Here is a 19,845-nt window from a genome sequence, read left to right as displayed (position 1 = left end):
CAGGAGCTTGGATTGGGCAGTGCCCAGAAATTCCTGCCTGGACTGTAAAAACCCGAGGGAATTCACATCAAAGGGAAATTAATCAGGGCAGGGATCAGGGTCAGGAGTCACTTAAACAAAAGTAAAATAAATCTTTATTCAGGAATGCAAGGACAATTAAGAAGCTTGGATTATTTGCCTTTAAAACCTCTTCAGGAATGCAGCAGGGAAATGGAAGCATCACATGGCTCACAACATTCCTTAAAAATGTATCAACCATAATCCTTTAAACAGCCAAGGTAAAGTGCCAGCCTCAGTGATCTTGAACTCTCCAATTTCAAGTATTATCAACAGAAAAGTTTCTACAGAAACATGAACAACTTCCCTAGAGTGGAACTCTTGTTCCAAGAAATTCTTGTTCCTCAATAACCCAGGAGGTGTACCAAGATGCTTCTGTGTCAGATGAGTTTTTCTTCACACAGCTAATTTAACATTTCCTTGTTTGTTGAGTTCTACAAGCCCCAGTTCTCTCAGGATTTGAATTTTTGAGTCAGTGGCTTTCATATTCATCGTTTTCATCTGTGAAAGACTCAGTGCTGCTCTGTAAGACAAAAAACAATTTAGTAAAACAGGGATCAAACATCAGGTCTGGCAGAAAAAGGCTAAAAAGCACATGCTGTGAATGCTCTGTAAATCCCAAATTTATTCAGATTACCATCAACTGTTCTATGCCACTTCAAACCCCAGCAGTCATTTGCAAGTCTCAGGGTTAAAAAGACAGAATTCCTGAGTTTAAAACTTCCCTTTTTTTGTAACATCAGCCTGTAATAAACCCCCAGCACTCACCCCAGAGAAGGGTCAGGAGGGGTTGGTGAGGGGAGGGCAGGGTTTGGGGGGCAGCTTTGGTCTCAGGGCTTTTTGAAGCTACAGTATGCTTAACTAGCTGCTTTTATTTCATTTTAAAAGGCTGAAATTCTTTGCAGTTTATAAAAATCCTTTAATGAATGGCTTTGAGCTTTACCTGTTGTTCTGTACAACGAAATGGTTAAATAACCCCTTGTAAAAATAATTCAAGTCTGCTAACTTGACAGTGCTTCTGATGCTCCTGGGCACACTCATAAATGTTTCCTCAGTCAGTGGGGTGAACTGGGCTTCTAAAAAATTGGAAACAGAAGGTCATTGTTTAAAAAAAAAAAAAAGGAAAATATTTGTTTCTTCAGAAATTGTATCAAAGATAGAAAGTGCTTCCATTAGTGTTTGATAATACCCCTAGGTGGGACTAAAGAAAGATTTTCCAGCAAGAGAAAGGAAGGAAAAGACAATCACTGGATCTGGAGACTCAGTAAAAAATCATTTAATTTGAGATCTGATGAGGATTGACAAATTTGGTCTGTCAGCTGACTTTGTTTTTGGGGTTTTTTTAAAAAAACAAACCAAATCCAACTGTGAAAATTCCTTCCTATAAGCAGGGATAAGTGAATTTAAAAAGAGCTATTTCTATGGTAAGACCACCATTTATTCCAGAGCTTAAACACAAGTTTTCCACTTCAATCCCACTGAAAGCAAATAAAAACATCCCAGAAACATGGCAGCTATTGCTGGAATGTAACTAAGGGGTCAGGTCCTTCTAGTAAAGTCTAAATTCTTCACACAAAAGCAGCAGATACTGGTGCTGGAGTGAAAACAGTGAAGTTACTGCCTATCACAGCCTCTGTGAGAAGAAATCAGTGGGAAGTTAATTTTTTCAGCACTTACCTTCAGCTGAGTCAGGGACTGTAGATCCTGGGCAGGATGGCTAAAAATAAACAATAATGTCAGTATTTGTTAGTGTTTTGGGTAGAAATCTTTCTTTACACTTTAATTTCTCCATGAAATTTACACTAATTACATTTTACCACTGGATAACCAAGGATCTTGCAGCCACCGAGGTCAACAGCAAAATCTTAGGGATTAAGCAGAGCTTCAAAAGAAATTAAGTTTGAAATGGGTACAGAAAGATTAATGTGCAAGTCAGATGAGCCTCTCCAGCTCTGCAGCACGGATCTGAAAGCACTGCACGTGATTCAGAATTAGTGATGGACATAAATGGAGAGAGTTTCTCAAGGGAGGAGCAGATATTTGCAAACAAAGGGTGACTGAAGCTGCAGGAGCTGGACAGGCTCCATGCAAACCAACTGTGGCAATAAAGGGACACAAAGTGAGGTCTCCTGTGACAGTGGGAAGTGGGGGGAAATAGAAAAAGAAAAGGTCAGTCAGAGAAACACCTCTGTTAACCTTCTTTAGTATTTTTAATATGAGACCCAGAGCAAATATTTGCAGATAATTACATATCAAGTTATGGGAGAATATCTGACTTTTTAACAAATTTTAATTTAGATCTAAGTTCTACTGCATTGCAGTTAGAATAGATTGTTGCTCATATCCCAAAATTTGTTTAATATTTCACAGGAAATTGATTTTCTCCCCATATTGGTTTGAATCAATGACATCCCTCACTCCCACCCAAATGTTTCTTTATCAAGAAGATCAACAAGAGCAACCAACTGCATTCCCAAGAAACATAAACACATCCCAATTAAAAAATAACAGGAACAAAGTCTTCCATCAAAGCTAATTTCTCCTTTGTGGACCATCTAATTGGAACAATTAAAAAAGCTTAATCTGTAAAGAATAAAAATTAAAAGGTTTGTTAAGGAATTTCATCCCATTTCTGAAAAAATTCAATTTGAGAGGTATGAATCACAAAATGAGATTCTGCACTCAGCTGAGCTGCACTTGGCATTAAAGGTTTCTGGAATACTGACATTCCATGCCCCAATTACCTGTTGCACTGAAAATTCCATTTCTTTCCCAGTTTGTAAGTTTAACTGCTGGGCTGCAGTCTGCTCTTCTGCTGACAGAGGTAAGCTCTGGGAAAATAAGAAAAAGCAAACACAGAGAAGTCTGATCCTTCAGTTCCTGAGGTGATGATATTTACAGAGAGACTCAATGTTTGTGCAGCCCTTTGCTCATGGAAACTGACAGTAGACTCCTGATTTCCTTCCACTGAAAGCAAATGTACAAGCAAAGTGTTGCTGGAAAATCAACCACAATCCTCCTCTAGCACCAATACTATAAATTAGTCAAGAAAGAAGAATTTTTCAAAAAAAAAAAAAAAAAAAAAAAAAGGTATTTCATTTAAAGACTTTTATTTCTCCAGAAGTGTAATTCATTTTTGGTTTAGGAAATATAAAAAAGTGCAGGAAAATCTTTACCTAAAGCTCTCAAGAGAAGGGTCTTCCACTTTGAGAAAATCCAAGTATAAAATTATTTTGGACAGAATATCCTTGAAACACAGTAAGACATGATCTGTTTTCCTTTCTGTGACATAAAACCACTGTATTTTAAATAATCATACAGCCCATTTTGTCTATCAAGTTACCAGTAACTGTTGGCAGATTAAACCCAATCTCCAGGCCCTGTCATTGGAGCATTGATCTAAATCACCTCATTTATAAAGGGTCAAAATTAAATTTCACTCTTCAGTGAAAGAGTGAAGCAGTGTCTGAAGACCACTTAAGAAAATGTTGTTTGTTGCTGAGTATTTTACCAATTTAAACATTATCTTAGGAAAAACAGCTTTGGACTAACAGCAATCCCAGGGTGTTTGTTACAATGGTTAAACTTTCTCCCTTTAGACAATGAATTTGCCATTTAAAAGCTTTTTAGCCTTTTAAAAATGGTTTCACTTTCTGTTTTCTTTAAGGTGTGTACTTCCAAAAACCTGTCAGTGTGGCCGTGGGACACAGCTGTGCAAAGAGGTGTCAATTCCTATAAAATTACCCAAATTTTGTCACTCTATTCACACTCCTGAGTTCCAAATCTGAACACCACTGATTTTAACTGCTGGGGATTGGGATTTACAAAAAAAACTTGCAATCCTGCTATCATTCCTTTCGGGAAATTGTCTCCTGATCTTCTACAAGTCTGCACAAACAACAATTTCCAGTGGAACCAGGCGTGGCACATAAAGGTTACAAAGCTGGTGTTCATTGCCAGCAGTGAAAACAAAGTGATTTAAAATGAAAATACCACCTCCAGCTCTGTTTGCTGCTGCAGTGCCTGAACTATCTTCATTGTTTTCTCCAGGGCAGCACGGATGCTCTCCACAGATTCCTTCTGCTCCAGGGAAATTTCTTCCATCCGGGCACACAGGGATTTGTAGCGGGATTTCAGCACCGGGAGCTCCTTCAGGAGAGCAGCTGGATCCTCCTGTGTGAGTAGAGCATTTAAATTACACAAAATGATAAAATTCACGTGGCCACGCTTCACTTAAAAGTGTAGGTGTTAGACATTTAACATGAAATGATCCTTTACAGTGAAAATGTACAGGAGAAAAGGGCTTATTTATAAAATCCTTTATGTTTTCCTCTCATCTCCCCCTCCCCAAATCTGAATTTAGTCACTGCTTGTTGGCAAGTTTATCTTGGTTCTCAGAGCAAGGGTGAGTTTTAGCTCAGACTGGAATCTGTAACCTGAATTTAGGTGCTAACACCACTGATTTCTCAGAGCAGAACATGGGAGAATTTCACCATCCCAAGAAACCAATGGAGTTTGGTTTGAATTCATATTATATATATTATATGTGGCCTAATATATATATGAATTATATATATATTAGGCCACTTATCTTGATATATGATACAGGAAATTAATAATAATAACAACAACAACAATAACAATAGCCTGAGTAGTTGAAAGAACAGCCACATACATTATTTCAGGTTTAAAGAAAAATACCCATTTATTACCAACTTCATGCAATAAAATTGAATTTAATCTGAAAATACTACCTCTGCTGTATCATCAGGAAGACTTTTCATTATTTCAAACTCCACTCTGCGCTGAATATAATCCAGATCAGATTCTGCTTTCTGGAACTAAAATATTTAAGGTCAGGCACAGTGTATTAAAACCCAAAAACTGCAGACAAGCCCCAACCTGTGTTTCAGGAAAGCAGGAGGCAGCTCCCTCACTTTGAAAAGCTCAGAGACCATAAAAGTTTTCAAATTTAATTTTTCTCAAATACAAACAGTTCTGTTAGCAAAACTTACAACACTCAGTTATTTACACAGAGGAGATTATGAGTAAATTCAGGATCCAAGAGTATCATCAGAGCTTTTATTAATAATCATATTAGGGATGTGTTCCTTCTGATGGTTTTAATGTCCACAATACCTTTTATTATTCCCTAATATACCAGACTGACTAACAGCTCATAAAATGGATGACATCACTTTTCATTCCTTGGGATAAATAAGCCACCAGAGAATTGTCTAATTGCCTTGTAAAGCAGTCTGCTGATAGCATTACTACTTAATTAATTTTAGTCTGCAATTTTAATATCTGTTAAAGACTTCCACTTTCAAGAAAGGCAGTTTTGCCAGCTCCCAAGCAACTCATTAACTCTTTGACATAATAATTCAGTGATTTTACAGTCACAGAAGAGACAATGATGAAAGCAAGTTAAAAATGGAAAAATGGTTGTGACTTCCATAACTTGCTTTTCACAGGTTTCTTTTGAGATTAACCCCAAAGTGACCATTCCAATTTTTTTTTTTTTTTTTTTAAGGATTAAAGGCTGTATTTGTTATAAAGGAATAAATATCCACAGTCTGTGGTCAGGCTGGGATTCCAATATTTATGTTTTGGACATCAGCCTTAAGGAATGGCCATTAATGCCTTTGGGAGTCTGGAAATTCAGCCTGAAGGAGCAGGATTTGATCCAGGACACTCTCCAAGAAAAGCTTCTTTCTGAGGGGGTGATGGATGATGTTTCACACACCTCCAGCACATTTTCAAATAATAGCTTGAGAAAAGGAAAATAAATCTAGTGAAGAGCTTGAGCATCTATAAATCAGGGGGAAAGCTTTCACCCAGTGCTGCCATAACTCACCATCTGCCCAGCAAAACTCCTTCCCACACCTGCCCCAGAAACCAGCCAGGACAAAATCCAAGAATAAAATACTTTTTCAGCACACTGTACATTTTTAAAGAGCTCACAAGGGATTTCTTCCCTGACTGCTCAATGGTTTCTGTTCTCCTCCACTAAGAAATATTTGTGGGTTTTCCTTTCCACAGCAGGCACCTCAAAAAGAACATTTTTTGCTTTTTGCTTTTTTCATTTTTTTTTGCTTTTCTGGAGAAAAGCAAAGAACTGATCCATTCAATCAGTTTTTGGGAAAGCAGGCAACAAAAACTGCTTTCAAAATGACCCATTAAATATTCAATACTGATAATTTAAGATTTCCATGAGGAGCTATCTAACATACTGTGATTCAGGACATTAAAAACTGGATGTGAAGCTAAATGTGGCCAGAATTTTAAGCTTTGTGAAGACATTAACACAGTTCATTACGACTGCTTTTATTGCTGTAAATATTTATTTCTTGCTGCATTTCAGGAAACATCCACCTGCAAAACCCCCCCTTTAATATTCTAGGTCAGAAGCATTTGTAGGATGATTATTTTACAATAAACCACAGGGAAAATGCAGGGTTTGATGTGTAAATTTGTAATTTACTCACAGGTTTAGAAGAAAATGTTAGAAAGTGAGTGAGGCCAGTGCTGAGGGCTCTGCTCTCAGATGCTTTGACAATACTATTGCACTGCTCTCTGTATAGCACAGTAGTGCAATAAAGTCAGAGCACTCGTTAGCAGCAACAATTCTGGGCAACAATCAATCAAACACTCACCAAAAAAAGGGAAAAAAGCCCCACATCAACTCAGCCAGAGGTTTCTGTGGATGGTGAAGAGCTGGATAAGGTTAAAGCTCACCAAGTCCTAACAGGCACACACACAAAAATTCACATTATTATTATTTTTATTAGTCAGAATCTGCCATTCCACTGATCACGAGGGGGGAAAAAACCCCAACCACCCAACAAAACGCTCAACAGATCTGTCAGAAATTCAATTTCAAACTGTTTGGTGCTTTCTAAACTGGAAATTCCATTTCCAAGTGCATTTATTGCTTGGATTTGCCTCACAGCAAGCTAAGATTCCAGACTGCCATCAGATAGATGTTCTTAAACTGCATTACAGGGAATATTTTCTAGACAGCAGAGTTTATTTTTTATCATTTCCAGTGCTGAATCACAGAATGCACTTTAACACTCCTTGGCCAGCTCTGGGGATGTCCTTTACCAGTGGGGGGTGAGAACACCACCACAGGCAGGGTTTGTTCCACGAATCTCAGTGGTGATGGGGATCTTTAAACACAACAATAACTTCACATTGAGAGCTGGAGAACTCTCAGGGGTGGAAGCTGCTAATATATTTAAAAAAAAACCACAAAAAAATACTGGGAATGGAGTGGAGAGAGGGGATTTTTGGGGATGTACACAGAGCTGAGTCACCTGGGCCATGTCTAAGACAGAGATGATGGCATTTGTCATTAAATGGCCAATGTTCCTCCTTAAATAAAATAAAAGAAACCAGTGGCAATCTCATTTGACAGCTGTTTTGTGGTCTCAGACAGATTCTGGGCTTGTGTATTTTTAAAAAGAATACAGAATAATGCAGATTGTATTGCTGGCCAATGCCCTTTTAACATTGCACTGCTTTTTGTGCATCATCACCAGTAGTACAACATAAAAAGGGCACTGGACAGACACCACTCAGGGCCAGAGGAGCTGCAGGGTCCCAAAAAACTGACAGGAATGAACTGCACTGCTCTGAATGGAGCACTGCCAGCTCTATGATCTTTTCCATAATTAATCTCACACTCTGGTGGTGCTCCTGTCACAAATAACCATTGATTACCTGATTGGTTTTATTATTTTCATGCCTATTGTCCTCTTCAAGCTCCCACTAATTACTTTATCCCTGCTTCCATGAGGCCAAAAGGAAGCTTTCCATGAAATTCAGGTCAAAAGCTCCAAGGAAATAAGAAGTGTTGTTTTATCACACTTCTGTGGAGAGAGCTCACAGGAAATCCAGGATGGGGAAACAACAAAGCAGGAGGGAAGGCAAGAGACACAAAGCTGTGAAATGTGAGATTATTCTGATTTCCAGAATAAAAAACCCTGCTAGCTGAAAGGGGGCAAAAATACCTCTCTGTTCACAGGTCCTAAAATGAGAACCACTTGAAAGCATGACTTTCAATAAAACACAGAAATAAACCGTGACAATAAATAAATTAATTAACTAAACATCTAACCCAAGCACCTTTAAACATATTTCTAAATTAAACCAGGCTTCAGAAAAAAATACAGAATACTAGATATGGGGAGATCAAGCTTACACTATGGGCAAAAATGGAAAAAAAACTGTGTGCAAAGGAAGATGAAGGTTTGAGGGATTGATGGAAGATGAAGTTTGAGTGATTGATGGAAGATGAAGGAAGAAGGATGAGGAAGATGAAGGTTTGAGGGATTGGGGGAAGATGAAGGAAGGGGGATGAGGAAGATGAAGGTTTAAGGGATGAGGAAGATGAAGGTTTGAGGGATGAGGAAGATGAAGGAAGGGGGATGAGGAAGATGAAGGTTTGAGGGACTGATGGAAGATGAAGGAAGGGGGATGAGGAAGATGAAGGTCTGAGGCACAGGGAACTCGGCTGTCTGGGCACGGCTCCCGGAGCCCTCCAGCGTGAGGAAACCCAGCACAGCTTCCTGGGAGAGCTTCATTTCTGCCTTTTTTCCACTTTTCAGGAGTGGGGCTGGCAGAGAGGCCATCATTCCAGCCCCGTGCTGCTTCAGGGGCTGCCTCAGAGCAGCGAAACGAGAGAAAAGCCGCAAAAACTCCGCGATTTGGGGCTCGGCAGGAGAGGGCTGAGGGGCCATCGCCCCGCTCCCCCCGCGCGCCCGCGCCAATGGACCAGCCCAGCCCGCCGCTCTCCCACCCCCCCGCAACCAAAATGGTCCAGCCCAGGTGAGCGCTCCACCCTCACCCCCCTCTGGGGAAAAAATGGACTAGTCCGCGAGCTCCACTCTACCCCGCGCCCCCCCTCCCGCCGCGGGGACATGGAGCGGCCCGGCCCGGCCGCGTCCCCCCGCAAGGCGGGCAATGAGCGCGCCCACCCCCACCGCGCCCCCCCCAAAGGTGCGCGGGAATGGCCGCGCCCTGCCCCGCGCCGAGGGGTGAATGGAGCGGCGCAAGCCCCGCCCCTCGAGGGGGGGGATGGAATGGACCGGCCCGGCCGAACCCGCCTGACCCGGACGCGGCCGGCGGGCGCCCCGTCGAGGGCGGCGCGGGCCGCGCTCAGGGCCCGGATGGGGAACGCGGGCGCGGCTGAGTGGCCGCTCTTCCGTCGTCGCCGCCGCCGGCCCGCGGCGCGGCCGCCCCTCAGCGCGGCCGCCGCCCGCCCTCACCAGGGTCTCGAGCCTGGTAACCGCCGTCTCCATGTTGAATAGTTGACATTCCTCAGGCGGCGGCGGGGAGATCCCCACCCCCCGCGCCGCGGCACGGGAGAGTCGGCGGCGCCCATTGGCCAGCTGTCACTCGCCGCGCGCCTCCCATTGGCTGGCGGCTCGCGGGGCGCGCTCGCCATTGGCCCGCGGAGAATGTAAACCCGCTCCGAGGTACGGGCGAGCCCATTGGCCCGGAGTGGGCTCCGGCCGTGATTGGCCGGGGCGGGGCGCGCGGCGCTGGCGGGAAGCGGCGCGGGCTCGTCCGCCGCGGCCCTGGGAGGGCGGCGGCGCTGCTCCCCGTCCCCGCTTCTCTCCCGGTTGCGCCGGTAGCCGCGGCGGGGCCGCTCCTCGCTCGGTTCACCCCGCCGGCCTTCCCCAGCAGAGCGCTGCCCGCAGCCGATTGGCGGCACCGAGCCCTCTCGTCCAATGGCGGCGCCGCTCGCCTCAGCGCGGCCGGGCCGGGGCGGGGCAGCGCCGGCCCCTCTCCCGTGGAGCGCGGGCGCGCCTCGGCTCGGCAGCCAATCAGCGCGCGGGTTACATGCGCCGCGTGGGGGGGCCGGCAGAGAGCGGCGCTGCCATTGGCTGGGCGCGGCGCGGGGAGCGGTTTGAATCGGCGGCGGCGGCGGGCGCGGAGCGCGGCCGGGGGGACGGGGCGGCCCCGGGACACCCCCGGACACCCCCGGACACCCCCACAGGTGTGTGCGTGTGTGAGAGAGAGAGAGAAATGCCCGGTCTCGGTGCGGGGTCCCGGGTGAGCGGGACTGGGGCTTCGCCGATCACCGGTCAGGGACCGGCCCGGGCCGCCCCCGGCATCCTTCCGTGGCTTCTCCGTGGTTTTTGTCACCGTTGTTCCCAAGCGTTGTTTTCCCCAAATTCAGTACTTGGCACGTCAGCATAACGAAAAACTGAACATCCGTTTATTTTTATTGTGCTTACATATTAATATTACATGTTTTAATGTGCTTACATAGTTGCAAGGTTTCTACTTAGTTGTTAATATTTCTAGTTACTTTCTTGTGTATTTATACCTATTTATAGTATTATTTATAATATATTTTTCATGTGTGCTTATTTAACTAATTAATATTGTTATTATATTTACAATAACTATTTATTTATGCTGTCTATGATACAAATAGAAAAGGAGAGGAATAAGCCCATATAAAACGGTGCTTCCTGTGTGTAAGCACATCCCCATGGATCATATGAAACTAAGGATGTATTTTCTATCCCTGGTCCATGATAATTCCACCAAGGCAGCTGTGAGTAACCTCTGACTGGATTTCTGAGGTGCAGCCTGTGCTGTTCCCTTTGGTGGCAGCTCTGTCCCAATGTATAATTTGATTTATCTCTCTACATCCATTTGAAATGTGTCTTTTTCCCCCAGTAATGGCAAGGTATAAGAAATGCAAACGAAAACGAAGAGCCCGAGCAAAATTTCCACTGGAAAAGAAGAGAAATGCTGCAGCCCCCCAGGGCTCACTTTGTTCCTCTCCACGGTAAGAGGCTCTGCTTGGATTTTGCCTTCTCACTCCATCCCTGGGTTTGCTGTTTGCTCCCAATAGCTCGTGGAAAAGGGGCAAAGATTTGTGCCAAGTATGTGGCACTCCATGGTATCTTTTGGTGTGACCTTGGAGATCTTTTCCAACTATTTATGTTTCTATGATTAATAACCAGGAAAAGCAGTTTGAATAAAAAAGTATTTCCAATAGGATTCCCCCCATCCTTTACTAAAATGTATCTTGGCCTTTCCAGCTTTCTGTGATCACATTTGCTCTGTTGTTTCCTGCTGGTTCCTGCTTTTAATTTCCACATGATTGGTCACAGTTCACTGTTTTAAAGAAATTCTGGCCTTGTTCTGTTGCAGGTCACCAGCTCATCTCCTCCTGAACTCCTCACCAGCCCCAAGGTGCTCCCAGTGGCCTTTAGCCTTGCCCAGTGTAAAAAGTGTGGTCAGACCCTTGGCAACAGCAGCATCATTTCTGTATTGGTGGTGCCAGAGCAGGGTTGCACAGGTATATCCTTTCTTTGATATTAGATTTTTCTGTTTTATACTGGGATTAATGCTGTTTACTGAGTGGGAATTATTTTAGTGTACCAATTTCTTTTGTTCTGTTAGCACCCCTCCTAAAAATCAGATGGATCTTCAGAAATATCTGAAGAAAATCAACACACAAATACACATAATCTGCTTTCTTTTTATGCTTAGAGCTTTCAGGTGGTTAAAGACACCATATTTCCATCACAAATCTACTTAAGGGAACTAAACGCATTCAGGGAGAAGCTGGAGAAGTTGGAAAGGGAATTCTCCAAGCTACAAGGAGCCCTCCAGGTCAGTGCCAGTCCAGCTGGGGCAGGGTGACATTGGGATGAGGAATTGTGCTCAGTGCAGATCCACTGAGGTCTGAGCAGCTCCTCAGGGGCATCCTCTGCACTCAGAGCTGCAGAACTGCTGCTCTCTCACAGCAGGAGGGTTTCTATCTTTACAGCTCAACCTTAGCCAGCACCTTTGTTCTCTAAAATCCCACCTGCTTCTGCTGGTGGATTTAATGTTTTAATTGTTTATTTCTGTCGCTTTCAGATGAACGGAGCAGCAGCTTTGTCTTCAGAAAGTTCCCTTTGCCAAAGGTGTCACAAGCCAGTCCTGGGTGCTCCTGTGGGGACACAGATGGATCCTCCACCCTCAGCATCTGTGCCTGTGTCCATCCCTCCTCCTCCTCCTCCTCTTCCTCCTCCTCCTCCTCCACCGCCGCTGCCTCCACCAAAGCTGCCTCCAGCACCTCTCCTCCTCCAACGTGGCACAGCCTCTAAACTGGTAGGGAATGAGAAGGTTCCTCTGTTTTTTATTTCCTGAGTTCCTTTTGGATGTGGATTCCTCAGCACATCACTCTCTGTGAGTGCTCAGTCACTTTCCCTTCCTCATTTCCCTTCCAAACCCCTTTGCTTTCAGGCACCACCAGTGAAAAAGGATGGGCCCGTGCACATCACCCTCAAAGACCTCCTGAATGTTAAACTGAAGAAGACAAACAGCAACCTGAGAATGGATAAGGTAAACTGGAGGCTGAATCAAGGGGAAATCCACCCTGGAAGTGCTGCATTTCCTGCTCTTTTTTTTGATAAATTGATTCTTATCCAGTGATCAGTTTCAAGTGACCATTCTAATTCTGCACCTGGGCATTGAAAGGGAAGAAATATAAAGTGAGAAACTCCAATTTCACCTGGCACTCAGGACAGCTCTAATTTTACATTAAGGCCATGGAGCTTCCATGCAGCTTTGTGTGTTATCAGTAGATTTTTTGGACTTCCTTTTGCCCAGCTGGAACTTTGCAGAAAAAAAACTCTCTTGTTTGGGTTGGTTTTGTTGTTGTTTTTTCCTAAATAAATATATTTTTGTCCAAGGCATGTTCAAATCTTAATAATTTTGTAAAAGCATAAAAGCCATAAACCACAAAAATCTTTCAGATTTATGAAATATTAAATGGATTTCAGGGTAGTGAGACCTTCTGAAGTTTTATTTGGGGTAACATTTCTTTCCTTGCTCTAGGAACAATCACCAGTGAAGGCACGCAGGGCATTAATTACAGTCACAGATCTACAGAGTGTTAATCTGAGACCTAAATCCAAGCCATCACCTCATGCTACAAAATCTGTAATGTAAGATGTTTTCTTCCTTGATTAGATACTAGATTTTTCTGTTTTAAACAGTGATTAATGTTTTTTACTGAGTAGGAAACATTTTATTGTACCAATTTATTTTTTTTTCTCTTAGTACCTCCCCTAAAAATCAGATTGATCTTCGGAAGCACCTGAAGAAAGTCGATATACAAAGGTCTGTTCCTTTCTATTCTCTTTCATTCTGTTTTTTAATCTAGAAAAACTAGAGAACCAATGAAACTAATCATAATTGTCCTTTCAGAAGTCCTGGTGGCACTCCTCTAAATAGTAAAGAAAACACTGAATGTGGCTCTGGGCTGACCCCAATAATGACACGGGCACTGCGGCGCAAATTTCAGGCAAGTCACTCTGTCCCTCTTCTTGGAATCAGAAAGTGGCTTTAAAGTCACAGAATTCCCTACTGATCTAAGAGCACTGCAGAATGGACATGCCATTCTGGCAGGTTATTTGACAATCCCAAGAAGAAAAATTGCTTTTTTGGTGCCTCAATGCAACTTTCAAAGTCATAGTTCCACTTTGCAGAAGGACAAAATGTGAGGGTTAATAGCATCTTTTATTTTACTGATTTGTTGTGTCTGTTTTAAGGTGCCAGCTAAGAATTGCACTGTTTCATCTCAGTGATAATGAGCTCAGATATCCAAGTTCTGACCCTTCCCTTCTTTTGACAGATGGCTCACCCCAAGAGTCCCTCGCCTGCACGGCTGAGTGCTGCAAACAGCTTTGATGAAAAGTAAAAAGGAAAGTAGGTTTATGGAACAATTTTCCATTTGTACTCAGGAAGCCACTTGAATCCCATTTTTATCACACTCAGGCACATGTATTTGTAAGTAAATGTAATGCACAGGAAAATAAGGCATTATGAAACCCTGTAAAGCAGATTGTGCTTTTTATCCCTCTCTAATGTCTCTCAATTTGGTTGCATCTTCATTCATAATGGAAAAAAAATAGGAAATTTCCCAAGTCTTTTGACATCTGGGTGCTGCTGTAGCAGGGACTTTATGTTTCTAGCACTGGTGCTGCTTGTCATACAAATATGTGTTTGCTGAAATTCAGTATTGTTATATCTTTTTTTTTAAACAAAAAACATCATGACGGTATTTGTACAGTTTCAAACAAAACCAACAGTTGAACGCACTAATATTAAAGTGCTGCAAGCTTCAACAAACAGTTCGAGTCTGTGGCTACAAATGTAAGAGGCCCTTGCACTGTGTATCGCTGGCTGATCACGATTAAAGGCGAGGAACTCAAAGCCTCCTTGCAAGCACGGTCCACGGGATGGGCAGAGCGTGTCCCGTGTCAGCTCAGGACCGGGGCAGAGCGGTGGCACAGCCCTGCCCGCTATCCGGGCACGGTCCGCGGGGGCGCTCAGAGCCGTGCACACCGGACCCTCGGGGGCGATGGGGACAGCGGTGCCCACCGCCACCTCCGCTGCTGTTCTGGCCGCCCCGTGCCCGTGTCCGCGCCCTCCGGGGCGGAGCCGCTCATGCGCGGGGCCGGGGCCGGGGCTCCGCCGCTTCCGGCGGGGAGCGGGGCCGGGAGATGCCGCTGCCCGGGGCCGGGCCGCCCGGGGCCATGGGCACGGCCGTGGGGCCCGTGAGCCTGCGGGAGCTGCTGCTGGCGGCCGAGGCGGGCGGCGCGGCGGGCGGCGAGGAGGAGGTGTGCGTGGTGGGCATCTTCGGCAAAACCGCGCTGCAGCTCTGCTCCGAGAAGGAGGCCCTGGTGAGCACCGTGTGCGACCGGCAGGTGTTCCCGCTCTTCCCGGAGGAGGATCCCGAGCTGGCGGATGGAGCCGCGGGGCAGGAGGGGGATCCGGCCACCAAGGATTACAACCATCTGCAGGCGTACTACAGCCAGGAGAGCCGCGTGCTGTACCTGGTGCTCACCTCCATCTGCGACACGCCGCAGCTGCTGCGCGCCTGCGGGGACCTGGCGGCGGCCGAGAACAGAGAGGCCGGGCCCGGCCATCCCTCCGGAGGCCCTGCCCCGCTGCCCCACGCCGAGGCTCACGAGTTCTGGAAGCACCAGGAGAAGCTGCACTGCCTGAGCCTCCTCTACCTGTTCTCCGTGTGCCACATCCTGCTGCTGGTGCATCCCACCTGCTCCTTCGACATCACCTACGACCGCGTGTTCAGAGCGCTGGACGGGCTGCGGCAGAAGGTGCTGCCCTCCCTGAAGGCTGCCATCAAGGACTGTCCTGTCGGCAAGGAGTGGAAGCTCAACTGCAGGCCGTGCCCTCCACGCCTCCTCTTCCTCTTCCAGCTCAACGGGGCTCTGAAGGTGGATCCGCTGCCCAGCAGGGGTCAGGATCCCTGCGGTCACCTGGAAAAGCCACCCCCCAAGAAGCATTCCCCCAAGAGGAGGCTGCAGCACGCTCTGGAGGATCAGATCTACCGCATCTTCCGCAAGAGCCGGGTGCTGACCAACCAGAGCATCAACTGCCTGTTCACCGTGCCTGCCAACCAGGCTTTCGTGTACATCGTGGCTGGTGGGCCCCAGGACGGAGACGATCCTGTGGCCATGCTTCTCGACCAGCTCAGGAGCAACTGCACCATGAGAGAGACTGACTCGCTGCTGGCTCCCACCCTGTCGGGACCCAGGAGGTATCAGATGATGAGGCACGGCCGGCAGCAGCTCTCCTTCCACGCAGAGAGCAGCAGCTCCAGCTCCAGCTCCTCCGGGCAGCTCGTGGACTGCACCCTCAAGGAGTTCTTGTGGCAGCACGTGGAGTTGGTGCTCAGCAAGAAGGGCTTTGAAGACAGCGTGGGGAGGAACCCGCAGCCCTCTCACTTCGAGCTCCCGACCTACCAGAAGTGGGTGGCAGCTGCTCTAAAACTCTATGAAGTGACCATTGAAGGCAAAGACGATGACCCGACCTGTGGCGAGCTGAGCTCAAAAATCATGAGCAGCATCAAAGTTTTGGAAGGCTACTTAGACATAGACACCAAGTTCTCCGAAAACCGTTGCCAGAAGGCTCTGCCCATGGCCCACAGCGCCTACCAGTCCAACCTGCCCCACAATTACACCATGACAGTGCACAAGAACCAGCTGGCCCAGGCCCTGCGCGTGTACAGCCAGCACGCCCGGGGCCCAGCCTTCCACAAATACGCCATGCAGCTCAACGAGGACTGCTACAAGTTCTGGAGCAACGGGCACCAGCTCTGCGAGGAGCGGAGCTTGACCGACCAGCACTGCGTGCACAAGTTCCATCTGCTCCCCAAAGCAGGTAAGGATGCTCACTTGTGCTTTGGTTTCATGGTTTAGTTTGCTTTAAAATGCTTGGGCTGAAAGTACCAGCTCTGAAATGTGGGAGGTGAAAGTTTGCAGCTTTAAAGCGTGGTGTTCAAGGACTGGATGTGGCACTCAGTGCTGTGCTCTAATTGACAAGGTGATGACCAGGCAAAGGTTGGACTCGATGATCTCAGAGGTCTTTTCCACCCCAAATGATTCTGTGATCATCTCTACAGTGGGATCATAGCTGAGCTGCTGTGCAGGTTTCCTTTATATAGAGTTCAGGAGCCAGTCCACTATTAGTAGTAACTCTTACTCTGATTTTCTGATTTTAGTGGTAACTCTGATTCTGTCTTACTAGCTAAAAGCAATTACACTGGAGTACTTCTAATGAGAGAAGTGTAACAACAAAATTCTCTAAAAAGCATAAGCATCCCCATTTCTTTTCAATAACCTGGTTGATCAGGGAGTCAAAACTAACTCCTGCAAGTTTATTGCAGGCAGAAGAACTTTGAGCCTTCAGGAAGAGGTTGTAAAAACAAGTAAGGTTTGGTTTAGTGGTATAACCTCCACTGGAACTTTGCATTATTAAAAGTGGGAAAGGGAGGAGTTGCTTGACAAACATTTTGTATTTGTCAGTAGCAGGGAGGGAGCAATGGATGAAGGGAATAAAGAAAGTTTTGAATGGTGAGCAATTTGCCCAAGGTTTGATTGATTTTGCTTTTAGGGGAAAAGCCAGAAGCAGACAGAAATCCTCCAATTCTGTACCACAACAGCCGGGCTCGTTCCACTGGTGCCTGTAACTGTGGAAGGAAACAAGCTCCTCGGGAGGACCCCTTTGATATCAAAGCAGCTAATTATGACTTTTACCAGGTAACTGTTAGGTCTCTTGGTGCTTCAAGCAGTGCTTTTGTTTCATCTGCAGAGTCTGTATTCTGAAGTGACCACAAGTTTCCTCTTAACCTTACCAACGTTTTGCTTGGGGGGGACATTTCTGGGAGCAGAAATGGGCTGTACCAGGCTGGGCAGTTCCAGTCTTTACCACACACACAGGAGCACCAGTTTACACTTTGAATGTGTTGGTCAATGTGTTGGTTCATGTGAATTTTAAATAATCAGGTCTGTGGGCCATGTTCCCATCGCTGCTTTGGTTCTCACGTGGTGCAAGCCTCTTGAATCTTAATTATAGCTGCTGAATGTTGTGGCTCTGAGCTTCCTCATTTAAGGGTGGCTGCTAAACCACCTTTTCTTTCTCACAGTTGCTGGAAGAGAAGTGCTGTGGAAAACTGGAGCACATCAACTTCCCCATATTTCAGCCAAGCACACCTGACCCGGCGCCTGCTCGGGACGAGGCATCTCCTGCCCCTCCGGAAGGCGAGATCGAGAAACTCAAAGAGAAAGAACCTCAGACTCAGGGAGAGAGCACAGGCCTGAGCCTAGCCCTGAGCCTGGGCCAGTCCACAGGCAGCCTGGGCACTTACCCAGCCGATGGCCAGGGTGGAGGGGACAATGCAGAAAGCCACGGGCAGAGCGGGGACTCCAAGAGCGAGAAGAGGCCGAGCCTGGTGGATCGCCAGGCGTCCACTGTCGAGTACCTCCCCGGGATGCTCCATTCCAACTGCCCCAAAGGCCTTCTGCCCAAATTCTCCAGCTGGTCACTGGTCAAGCTGGGCCCTGCTAAGGCTTACAACTTCCACACAGGCTTAGATCAACAGGGCTTTATCCCAGGAACAAACTATTTAATGCCTTGGGACATTGTCATCAGGACGAGAACTGAAGATGAAGGAGACTTAGACACCAATTCCTGGCCTGCACCCAACAAGGCTGTCCCTGGGAAAAGGAGCGCCGTGGTGATGGGCAGAGGCCGGCGCAGGGACGACATCGCTCGGGCTTTTGTGGGCTTTGAATATGAAGATGCACGTGGCAGGAGGTTCATGTGCTCAGGGCCTGATAAGGTGATGAAGGTGATGGGAGGGGGGCCGAAGGAGTCTGCCCTGAAAGCCCTCAACTCCGACATGCCCCTCTACATCCTGTCCTCCACGCAGGGACGCGGCCTCAAGCCCCACTACGCCCAGTTCATGAGGCTCTTCGTGGTGGTTCCTGATGCTCCTCTGCAGATCACCTTGACGCCTCAGGTGGGAAGTGCAGGAGGGAATCTGGGAACAGCAGGGGCAGGGGTGGTTGGGAAAACATTAATTCACAAGGGTGTCAAGAAACTCCAACTCAAACCAACTTCAGCCAAGGCAGTCTTTTCCAAAAGTATCATTTACATAAGGACTTCGGATTTCATAAACTGCAAGGTGCCAAATTTATACTTTGAATAAAGTAAAAAGTATGTAAATTTATGCTTTGTATAAAGTACAAATTTTTTTTGAAAAATAATTTATCGAGGATGAATTATTGGCATTCCCTGCTGTAATAATGGCTTTTATAAAAAAAAAAAAAAAAACAGCTAACAATGACCTTTCAAGAATGACTTTGTCATTTTAAATGTCATAGACAAGCAGTGACTCATTGCTCAATTATTATTAGTTACAATTTAAATTTAAGAGGTGAAAAAATTGTTGGTTCTCTGAATTGGAAAATTCTTCACCTTTTCTTCCATTTTTATTGTAATACTCATTTGAAAAAACTCCATTGGCATTTTAGTACTTTATAAGGTAGTAGTGATGTTTGATTACTTACTCATGTTTTCTTTTGCCTTTAGGTTCAACCAGGACCACCACCCTGTCCTATATTTTACCCTGAGAAGCAGGAAATCACCCTTCCCTCGGATGGACTCTGGGTGCTGAGGTTTCCCTACGCCTACGTGACAGAACGGGGGCCCTGCTTCCCTCCCAAAGAGAGCCAACAGTTAATGAGCTACAAAGTTCTCAGAGGAATACTGAAAGCAATCACACAATAAGAATGGTTTTGGGTATCTCTGTTTGAGTTTAAGAAGGCTGTCTTCAATCCAGCTCATGGGTTTTGGTTACCCAACAGTTGTCACTGCAGTTGTGTGAAACCTCCACTGTATTTCACTGGAACGCGGTCAGATTGGAAATAAAGTTGATATCAAAGCAGGAAAAGGGATCTGAGACATGTAAATTTTCCATTTATTAAGTTTTCATATGTAAAAAATTAAAGCTGGTTTTCATAAAGTGCTGGTCCTGTATTACTAGATGTTTTGATGACAGTGCTTTTCCCCATCCTGTCTTTTATATAGCTGTTTAGGAATATTAAAAAATCAGCACTGCCTGAAATCAAGCGTTTACTTTGTCATATTGAGGCAATGGTGAGCAAAATATTTTCTTTTTCTGAACAAGGTATTTGTATGTAAATGATGCTTTTAATGTGATGATAGGAGAAATCATTGTCTTGAAAAAAAAAAGATAACTGCAGTTCTGATGTGTATTAACAGCAAAGCCAGAAACTGTACTCACCTGTATCAAGTGACTCTCAGTGCCAAAAAATCAGCCACAGTAAATCGACTTTTAACTGAGGTAAGATGTAAGGCTGTATGCTGAGACCTAATTTAATTTCTGGAATATTTGTTTCTAATTAGAATGCACACAAAATTTAATTTGCCAGTTTG

At 45.6% G+C, this 19,845-nt stretch overlaps 3 protein-coding genes across 7 annotated transcripts; 2 read left to right on the top strand and 1 right to left on the bottom strand.

The window, feature by feature from the left end:
* Positions 1 to 114: 114 nt before the first annotated feature.
* On the bottom strand, positions 115 to 9,483 carry SKA2 (spindle and kinetochore associated complex subunit 2). 4 transcript variants are annotated; one of them, XM_041425407.1, is made up of 8 exons: positions 9,330 to 9,381; positions 6,714 to 6,801; positions 4,812 to 4,898; positions 4,054 to 4,230; positions 2,802 to 2,888; positions 1,735 to 1,774; positions 1,001 to 1,133; positions 115 to 580 (listed from the first exon to the last, which is right to left on the bottom strand). In XM_041425407.1, exons 3-8 carry the CDS (start codon positions 4,839 to 4,841, stop codon positions 454 to 456), a joined length of 594 nt encoding a protein of 197 aa, XP_041281341.1. In that variant the 5' UTR covers positions 4,842 to 4,898; positions 6,714 to 6,801; positions 9,330 to 9,381; the 3' UTR covers positions 115 to 453. The 4 variants fall into 4 exon arrangements, with proteins under 4 accessions (XP_041281341.1, XP_041281340.1, XP_041281342.1 ...); XM_041425406.1 differs by lacking the exon at positions 6,714 to 6,801 and having other exon boundaries at positions 9,330 to 9,483; XM_041425408.1 differs by lacking the exons at positions 6,714 to 6,801; positions 9,330 to 9,381 and adding an exon at positions 7,783 to 7,801.
* A 555-nt stretch (positions 9,484 to 10,038) lies between these two features.
* Positions 10,039 to 13,887, top strand: PRR11 (proline rich 11). The gene is made up of 10 exons (XM_041425386.1): positions 10,039 to 10,063; positions 10,756 to 10,867; positions 11,236 to 11,383; positions 11,578 to 11,700; positions 11,950 to 12,183; positions 12,319 to 12,417; positions 12,913 to 13,022; positions 13,138 to 13,197; positions 13,285 to 13,381; positions 13,712 to 13,887. The coding sequence occupies exons 2-10, from the start codon at positions 10,758 to 10,760 to the stop codon at positions 13,775 to 13,777; spliced, it is 1,047 nt and encodes a 348-aa protein (XP_041281320.1). The 5' UTR covers positions 10,039 to 10,063; positions 10,756 to 10,757; the 3' UTR covers positions 13,778 to 13,887.
* A 682-nt stretch (positions 13,888 to 14,569) lies between these two features.
* On the top strand, positions 14,570 to 19,414 carry SMG8 (SMG8 nonsense mediated mRNA decay factor). Of its 2 annotated transcripts, XM_041425389.1 has the most exons (5): positions 14,570 to 16,266; positions 16,999 to 17,144; positions 17,531 to 18,226; positions 18,317 to 18,406; positions 18,979 to 19,414. In XM_041425389.1, exons 1-5 carry the CDS (start codon positions 14,583 to 14,585, stop codon positions 19,174 to 19,176), a joined length of 2,814 nt encoding a protein of 937 aa, XP_041281323.1. In that variant the 5' UTR covers positions 14,570 to 14,582; the 3' UTR covers positions 19,177 to 19,414. The 2 variants fall into 2 exon arrangements, with proteins under 2 accessions (XP_041281323.1, XP_041281322.1); XM_041425388.1 differs by having other exon boundaries at positions 17,531 to 18,406.
* Positions 19,415 to 19,845: the final 431 nt, after the last annotated feature.

This window comes from Onychostruthus taczanowskii, unplaced genomic scaffold, assembly GCF_017590055.1.
Source record: "Onychostruthus taczanowskii isolate IOZ18803 unplaced genomic scaffold, ASM1759005v1 scaffold89, whole genome shotgun sequence".
NCBI lineage: Eukaryota > Metazoa > Chordata > Aves > Passeriformes > Passeridae > Onychostruthus > Onychostruthus taczanowskii.
Note: the sequence above shows the minus strand (reverse complement) of the source record. Positions and strands in the feature narration are given on the sequence as shown.